Genomic DNA, 9,226 nt, shown 5'->3' with positions numbered 1-9,226 from the left:
GGGGGGGGGGGGGGGGGGGGGGCTCTGCCATGGTCCCAGGCCCCCTCCCCCCAGAGCTGGGGTCTGCCCAACTGTGGAGGTCCATGTGGCAGGGGCTTTTCACCCACTGCTGTGCCTGCTGGCTGTGCAGCTTGCAGGTGGGATGGGATTAGCCCAGCTCAGCCACAGCAGATGAGCACAGGCAGAGGCTAGCCTGCCCACCCTGCAAGGGAAAGTTAACGGAGGCTGCAAAGCATTCTTATATGCTGGGGGACTGCAACCTAACTTGGGTCGGAAGGGGATTTGAAACTGATCTAACTTAAGATGGTTATATCTGATACTACATCTGTCCAGGTCTATCTTAAACTGGGCTCTACCATTTTTTAACTAGTCTATGTACACTAAACTTCTGTTCCATTATGGGTTTAGCCTGGCTTCCAATCCTTATGCCGGTTTATGTGCAATTTCTGTACCTAACCTATAATTATTTGTTTAAAATTATCTAATAACCCTTTTTTTTGTCTTCAGATTACATTGTACTTAGCATTTAAATAACCAATTTTCTCAGGTTGTATTTCTTTAGCCTTACTGTTAGTTCAAGTGCCCTCTGTGCAGCAAGTGTTTATTCCTGTTCTCATTTTTGGGGTCAGGGAAGAGGTGAAATAGGTCAGAGTGGCAAATCTTCAGCAGAAGCTGATTACAGCCATCAACAGTGGGCAGATGATGCTGATGATATTCTTGAATATTTAGCCAGCTTTCCATGCAACATCCTCACTTCAGAGAATAATTGCATTATATTAAAGTGATTCAAACTCCCTCTAAATCATGTTGGTAGTGCTAAAGCAAGTTTCCAACATCACATTAACCAAAGTATTGTGAAGTATTAGTAGCAAAAAACTACTGTATGATGAGATGGAAAGGAATCATGGATTATGTGGTCTTTACTCCATAGTCTATCCTGTTAGAATGCACAGATTAAACTCTAGCTCCCTGAAGCTGCCAGTTTTAAGGCTAAGGAGAGGGAGAAAAAGCCCTAGGTTAAGGTAGCACAACCAAATTAACAGCAACAGAACTTTAAAGGCTGTAAAAATGTCTATTAAATATTGAACTTTCATTAGAAGCTCTAACAGACAATCGTTGGAGAAAACAGACACGGAGACAGAAATTGGTTTTCATTTCATAAGCAATGCTAAAATGAACTCCCATAGGTCACACATGGATTCATATTAGAGATCCTTTTGGGAGCCATGGCTGATGAACATTCGGCATTATTAGAAAACAGGTTCAACCATTTTAGATGGGAATGTGAAGAAAGATTTAAAACAGGGCTTAATATCTTCCTACAGCAGAAACAGTCTTACCACAGAAATAATCCTGAATTTTACAGCACATAGAAAAATATACTTCTCTAACACCACATAGAAAAATATACTTCTCTAACACCCTTAAGGTACATCCCAAAATGCATTTCTCTGTAGAAGGGTTCCATAGGGGGGAAAAATAACAAAAATATAAGCAATGATCATGCTGCCAGAAAATTCAAAACTTAAACAGATCTGAACTAATAATAAAAATGTTAAAAACAGAGTGACCTGAAGTTCTGACAGGCTGAGTCTGTGCTTAAACACATCAGGTAAAAAAAACAATAAAATAAAAAAGAACAGCTTAAGAGAAATTCCACAGTGTACCAGAGTTTCAAGGATTTTGAGATGGATGTTATGTCTAAATATTTTTGATTTAATCAACTATGAGAAGTAAATACACGATTTCTGTAAACACCTTAGTGTCTAGTCTATTCCTGAATTCCCCCTTTTGTGCAAGGTTAACTGTCATGGAACTCAACATTATCCTTAGCTCACATGGTTCATAGCCACATATTAAAATAAACTTTGTTCCCCAGGTGAGCGATAACTAGCGCATAAATGAATCAATAGACTGAATTACTAAATTAAGTACAAGAACTCCGTGAAATTCTCCAATATGTTTACAAGCCTAGCATCTTGAACACCAGCACCAAGCATCAGCTTCTGCACAGCCACAAAGAAAAAAAAATGTACAGTGAATTTAAAGCCATAGTGATACACATACACCTTTTTTTAAAAAAATGCGTGTAGGACATACCTAAAATCATGCCATGTGCAAGTCATAAGCATTCATCCTGCAATGACAAGGATGTCAAAGGACACTACGTAGGAAACCACCCTCATTTTATTGATAGCGTTTATATTCCCTTAGCCAAAGAAGGAAGAGCAAAGGCAGATAAGGTCGGACTGAGCCCTGATTACCTTCTTCCAGTAGCTCCAAAACAAGCTCTGTTAAACATAAATATGTACATTTAGAAAGCATCTGCAACAAGAGTTCTAGATATTAAATTTTTATGCACCTTTATGTCCGTAAGATATAGATAAATTAACTTGATCTCTTTTCCTTTTGTATTTCATTTTATTCATTCACATATTGATAGCACAGTCACTCTAGAGTCATAAAGTGAGATGCCTCACAGCCTTGTGGCTTTGTTCAATCAATGAGTGGGAAAAGATGAGTTTTCAAGGAGGTGCATCCTCCACACACACTTCAGTGATTATAAATACTGAACAGAAAAAAGAGGCAGTACAAAGGATCATAGAATGGCTTAGAATCATATTTGCTTTGTTTTTTTGTTTTTTTCCCCCAAAACTTTGACTAAGATCACAAGTTTATTGTTAATAATCTTTCCATTATGCTAGAGTCAACCACTAACTTCAAAAATGTCATTTCAAGCAAAGATGTTTGGTAAGTTTTGGGGTATTATGAAGCAGGAATAAGGATGTCAGAAAGGAGAACAGAATCTTGTACGAACATAAGCTTACCTTCTTCTGAAGAACATTGACCTTGCGTTCTTTCACGTCCAGCATATCCTTGAGATCATGGATTTCTCCTGCTTGAGTGCCTTTCTCCTCAGCTATCTCCTGAATCTGCTTTGTCTTCTTATTCAGCATGGTCTCCTTTTCCTCCAGACGTAACCGGAGTGCATCCACCTGAGTTGGCACATGCAGAAATATGGTGAGTAGGGAAGTAGAAAGCTGTTAGACAAGATACATATGGCACTAGAAAGTAAGTGCCATCAAACCGCAGATAACCCCAGGTAATCAATCTCCTCTCCCATTAAGACTGTGAAATACAACAGCTTTAGCAAAGAGGTTACTGTTTAAGAATTATTTGTCAAGACCAGTTGCCTATATAAACATTGATGTTTAAACACCAAAAATAACCACAGACTTTAATACCTAAACTGTATATTGCTACTGCTCCTTTTATAAACATCTTAAGCTATTCACTGAAAACAACTGAACTGTGCTCCCCATAAAGCAGTAACTTGAGCAATATTTTTTCAGGGTAGGGAAAGCTCACCAACAATTTCAGAAGTTCTGCGATATCAGAATAAAATAAATAAAATTAGAATATCAACCAACCGCTCAACTAAATATATATTTGGGAACACCACTTCTAATGAAATTAACACAATAAAAAAAATACAAGCAGCCAGGAGACACGATTTTCTATCTTGAAATATACCTTTGGTTCATCATATCTGGTATCCGGCAACAATGACAGTGGTCAATACCAAATACTTCAGAGCAGCACAGGAATTTTAAAAAAATATATAGCAAACAAAAATAACCAAGTAACTTTTTTCTTCTTCTCCTCTTTTTTTTCCTAAACAATATATGAATAATAATGCTTCTCTATGAAATCATGCCCCCAGCCAGCATAATTGAGCAACATTTTCTGTACATGCTCATCAACCCGATGCCATGAGATTTGACAGTGTAGTATTTGACTAATTCCAAGTAAATCCGGTAAGTTACCTCTGCATTCAGTAATATGAAACATTTCTTTCACCACATTCTTCAAGAACAGGTTTTTTAATTTTACCAGACATGAACCTGACTCCATAGTCTTATATTAAGTCTGCTTTGATGCAGGATAAATCTGAAGTGTTTCTATAGTTTCTGCTGAGTAACAGAGATTCTCTTAAAATTAAAAAAGCTTTATTTCCTTCTGAAATATAGCTAACATGGAATTATACCAAAGTATCTTGTAACAGTATTAATATACTGTTGAATGATCAGTTATCTACAGATATAATATACTGTATTAGCCCAGAAGAAATAAAAGCATAAATCTCTGCAGGTCTACACATGACAAGGGAAACAATCTTCTAGTTATCTGAAGATGGCTAAAAGCATTTCTGTCTTAAACAACAGCTGAAATGCAACAGATGAGCAGAGTCCACTAGGACTCCATCACCATACACCAAGGGTGTCAAACTTATGGCCCCAGGTCAGATCCAGTCCATTGTGCTGTACGATCTGGCCTGTGAGATACTGGACTGGCCCAAGCCTTGTGCACTCCATGTGGCATGTGGGGTATGGGGTGCAGGCTGTGCCCTGGAGTGACCCCCTGTGCTGCCCGCAGCACTGGGGCCAGCCTACATGCTGCAGGCTGTGCAAGCCCTGTGCCAGTCCCTGGGGGTGCGCGCACATTGAACCTTGGGGCCAGTGCATGCTGCACGCAGCATATGGACCGAATCTGATGCTGCGGCCATTTCACAGGGCGTTGGTCTTGGTCTGGCCTGCAAGACTGGTTCAGGGACACTCATCCGGCCCATGCAGCCAAATGAGTTTGACACCGCTGCTGCATACCACAGCGAACTTAAAACAGTCCTCTGAAGATGGAGGCAAACAAAGGCCACGTGGCAGGTCTTAACTGGCTGCAATTCATTTATATAAACATATTTCGGTGTTAGTCAAAGCAAAAAAAAAAATAAGGGAATTCTGTGCCATCTGCAAATGAACCTGGAAATTACATATTGATGAGTGTCTGTTTTCCCCTTTACTTCTCTCTTGAACTAGAAAGCTAGAAAGAGCTTACAAGGCAAAAAAGAATGCAAAAAAGTGGGAGAAGGCATCAAAGCTATTTGAATACAAATTCAGTCAGAAGAAAAAGGCCACCACAGAGCAAAGAACAATTTCAAAGGCTATTGTGGAATATGAAATCCGACAACACCAGGCTGCTCAGGATACCAAAAGAAACCCACTGACCCTTATCCACTTGGCATTCAGGCAAAGCTCAAGCCAGCCAGCTTGGCTGCTAATCCTATTTGACAGTATCAGATTTGGTTCCTATTAGCTGAATCCATTACAGGACATCAGTCACGGTGAGTAAGTAGGGTGCTTATTGAATCCTTTCCCACTTTTGAATAGCTCCGACTGACAGAGACATGAAGTGAAAAGAAAACTTGGACAACTCCAAAGGGAGAAAGAAATTAAGCAACCTAAGTTAACTGTATTTGAAGCGTTAGGCTTTGCATATCACAGTCAATTCACTTTTATTTCATTCTCCTACATTTGAAACTCTTCTCAAATGCTCAAAATTTGCTGTATATAACTCTAACGGAAAACTTTCATTGTTTTGTCTGATCCCAATTACTGGGAGCAGTAAGCCACCCCCAGTGGGGAAAAGAGCAGCCCAAGTCTTTCAAGCAGCACTGTAGTAGTTCACCTCCTGCTGCTACTAGAGTCTCCCTTCTCATGCATTTATTATTTAGCTTGCACTCCTAATCTCTCTTTCATTCTATAAGGCCAGCTTTGGAGTAGGGAAAAAAAGTATGCTGTGCAAGGATACCAGGGAGATGGGCACCAGATAAATGAGAGTCAAAAGAGATACAGGTAGAAAGAGAATATATTTTTATAAGTAAATTTTGCTGGCAGATTAAGCTTGGCCTTTGAGATTTAAAACCCCCTTTTTTTATTACTGTTTTTCCTTGTTCCTAGTCCTTGTCCTGCACAGATTTATCAGATGTTGTATATCAGATACATATCATCCTAAATTTGACAGGCACTTTCATTCATTCTGAAAAGGAAATTAAAAATCTCCCCCACAAGCAATCCGACATGTTCTCAAATGGTTGTGTTAACTTCATATCTCAATTTCAGTGTATTATTTGAGGCATCCCAGGCGCACAAGTCTACTGATGCAAACACTAAGTGAACATACAGTATCTGCAAACAGACGTTCACCCACAGAAGGCCTTCCATTTTCTGATTGATTATTCCCTTTGAATTCTGTATTGGCTTATGGCTTGGGATAAATTGAAGCCCTGGTTTTATTTTGCGTGAGGTCCGTGCTTCCAAAACCACAGACAACATTTTCAGGAAAATTCCTCAAAGGCTGGCAGGACACATAGTCATCACTCAAACACTGTTCCTGGCAGAAGACTCCATTTCTTTATTCATATCAGCTTAGTTTATGGATGGCATCCACCCATAATGACAAGAATCAAGGTCTGTGGCAGCCAGGTGATGCCAATTTCAACAAAGTGAGTGCAAGTCTTTCTCTGCACATGGAAATGCCTGTACAAACAACCACCCAGGTGCTGCTAGCCCTTTCCTGACTTCTGTTCCTTGGGCAGTGCTATTTTAACCCAAGGTGAGTGATGATTACTTGCATAATAATCATCACTCATATCTTTAATTATATGTCTGTGTTACAGCCTGTAAAATACTCATGGAGATAGGGCTGTGACTGGCTTCTATGCAAGAATGTGCTTGCCAACCTTTCTGCACCCATTATTCATCTTCCTCATTGTACACAAGTATCTCAGACATCAGTTACCAGCAGCCCTCTTCAACTTGATATACAAACTCTCTTTCCTGCAAACATGCACAGCAAATACAAGAGACTCCAGAGCTTTCTCTTCAGCTGGATATCACACACTTTCCTCAGATATGTGAACATACACAATCATCACAGAACCATAGAGAAGCAGGGCTGGAAGGGACCTCCAGAGGCCATGTAGTCCACCCCCTGCCTGAGACAGCATCATTCCTATGCAAACCATCCCATATAATCCATAATCTAAACTCCAGATTAAGACTACCATGAACCCTGACACAACAAAGACATAAGACCCTAACCTGCCACAGGCAAAGCAGGTGAAGCATGGCAGCCAAAGTCCTTCTCCAACAAAATATTGCCAATATATGCTCAAGAGATCCTATGTAGAGGGCCATGTCTGTTCCCCCACTACAATGCAAGGCAAAAAGGGTGAATCTACATGTGCTATTACTGTGCATGAATAAACTCCAGAGTTTATTGCTCTGGAGTTAATTGCTCCTGGGCGTGCCACTTGAATGTACACTGGAAAACAATTAACTTGGGAGCAATATGATCCAGACTTTATTCATGTGCAGCAAATGGAGCTGGGTCAGAGCAGCCCTGGCTGGCAGGGGATGCTGGGGGTCAGCCTGCCAGCCCAGGGCTGCTCCCCTGGTTCAACGTGTTGCAGAGGACACAAGGGAGCTTCAGTGTGGCTGGGACACAAGGGAGCTTCAGTGTGGGGCTAGCCAGCAGGAAACCCCCACACTGATGCAGCCTCATGTCCCAGCCAGCCCCCCAGCATCTACACATGCACTGCTGCACTGTGTTTTAAATCCAGTGATGGAGAGCCCACAACTTCCCCACACAGTCTATTCCACTGCCCCACTATTCTCACAGTGAATATTTTTTTCCAGATATCCGGTCCAAACTTACTTTGCTGCAATTTCAAGCCTTTGGTCCACGTCCTCCTCCCTGCAGCAAGACAAAAAAGAAGTTCTCCTCTTCTTTATGGCAGCCCTTCAACTATTTCAAGGCTGCTATCATATCTCCTTAAACGCCTTTCATGGCTAGTTCCTTCAACCTCACCTTGTATGACTTGGTTTCCAAGCCCTTGATCATCTTTGCTGCCTGCCTCTGGGGCCTCTCTAACTTCTCCACATCCTTTTTAAAATAGAGCCCAGAAATGAACACAGTACTCTAGATGAGGCCTAACCAGTGCTGAGTAGAGAGGCACTAGCACCTCCTGTGTCTCGCACCTAACGCTTGCACCACATCGCCTTTTTGTGCAGCTGAATCACACTGCAGACTCATACTAAGTCTGTAATTAACCAAGACTACTCCTATGTCCTTTTCCCTAGTGCTCCTATCCAGCCAGGTGTCATCCATTTTATGTTTGTGTTTTTGATTATTCCCTGCTGAGGTGTATCATTTTACATTTGTTTTCACTGAACTTCATCCTTAGTGTTAGCCCAGCCTTCCAATCTGTTGAGATCCTTTTGAATTGCACTTGCATCCTCCAACACATTCACAATCCTTCCCAGTTTTGTAATTGGTTAACTGTATTTTTACTTTTTTGAAATGTTTATTACAAAAATATTAAAAACAAATAAAAATGCAAAGGTATCTGGCCCTTCCAGAGGCTGAGCATGAAACACTTATCAGCGAGAAACAATACCATATTACCAAACTGAAACCCCTTCCCCCTCCATGGGGTTATTCACAAAAGACCAGCTGTTCATCTTCCACCTTGCAGAGTGCCCCCTCAGTGGCCCATCAGAACACAATCCGTTGAAGATTAATACTTTTTGCAACTTTTTCTAGTTATTGTTTAAGCCAATACTCAATAAGAAAAGATGTGTTCTGGGTAACTACTAGGTTTTTCCTTACAAAGCTCTCCAATGATAGAATGCAGGGCTGCATGTCTCAGTATGCTACTATGTATGATCATAAACTAAACACGCAAGAACTTAGATTCTGAAATTTCTTCTGGCTCAAACTGGAATACATATAGTTCAACTAATGCTTGCAAGTCTGTGTTTACAATGTCTTCTGGTGGGAGAGAATAGGACTCCAATAATCACATGAAAAGCAAAACATTTAAATGAGCTTGTTAAAGTTTTTTTTTCCCTCTGGGAATCTTTAGTCAAGCTAGAGGCTTTACTTTGAAAATATTACCAATCTATAACTTTGGGGAAAACTCATATAATAATCTGACATGTTTTAGGTACTTCAGAACTCTCCCTGCATGTTACTTGGACTCTGGCTTGTAAGTATTTTGGTACTTTTAAAACATTTACCCGGTCTTTAGGTAGTGACCTGTAACTCTGTGACAGTGATGTATTGTAATCACGTTTAAGGACCTGTCCACAATGTCTTAGACTAGAAATTGAGTCCCACTGAGAAACTGAGTTACCCAGTATTTAATGATTCCTCTTCACACTTTCCCAAACTGTGTATTACTCATTCTTCATTAGGGGTTAACATCATGTGTTCTTGTCTAGAGGGCCGTCCCTAGGGGGAAGTAAGTGGGACGGCTGCCCTGGGCATCGCAGACAGTGCCATGCAAACCCTGCTGCGGCCACTGCGTGCTGCCAGTTTTGCCACG

At 40.8% G+C, this 9,226-nt stretch overlaps 1 protein-coding gene across 6 annotated transcripts in view; it reads right to left on the bottom strand.

Annotated features, from left to right (window-relative positions):
• The window catches only part of ERC1 (ELKS/RAB6-interacting/CAST family member 1), a 539,371-nt gene that overhangs the window by 364,304 nt on the left and 165,841 nt on the right, over positions 1–9,226 (bottom strand). For all 6 annotated transcript variants that reach the window (XM_019515532.1, XM_019515527.1, XM_019515529.1 and 3 more), the window contains one exon: positions 2,829–2,996. In XM_019515532.1, coding sequence (XP_019371077.1) covers positions 2,829–2,996 — 168 coding nt within the window. The remainder of the gene's footprint in view (positions 1–2,828; positions 2,997–9,226) is intronic.

Source organism: Gavialis gangeticus, unplaced genomic scaffold (assembly GCF_001723915.1).
Source record: "Gavialis gangeticus isolate Ggan-Ray unplaced genomic scaffold, GavGan_comp1, whole genome shotgun sequence".
Classification (NCBI taxonomy): domain Eukaryota; kingdom Metazoa; phylum Chordata; order Crocodylia; family Gavialidae; genus Gavialis; species Gavialis gangeticus.
This window is presented reverse-complemented; position numbering and strand designations above follow the sequence as displayed.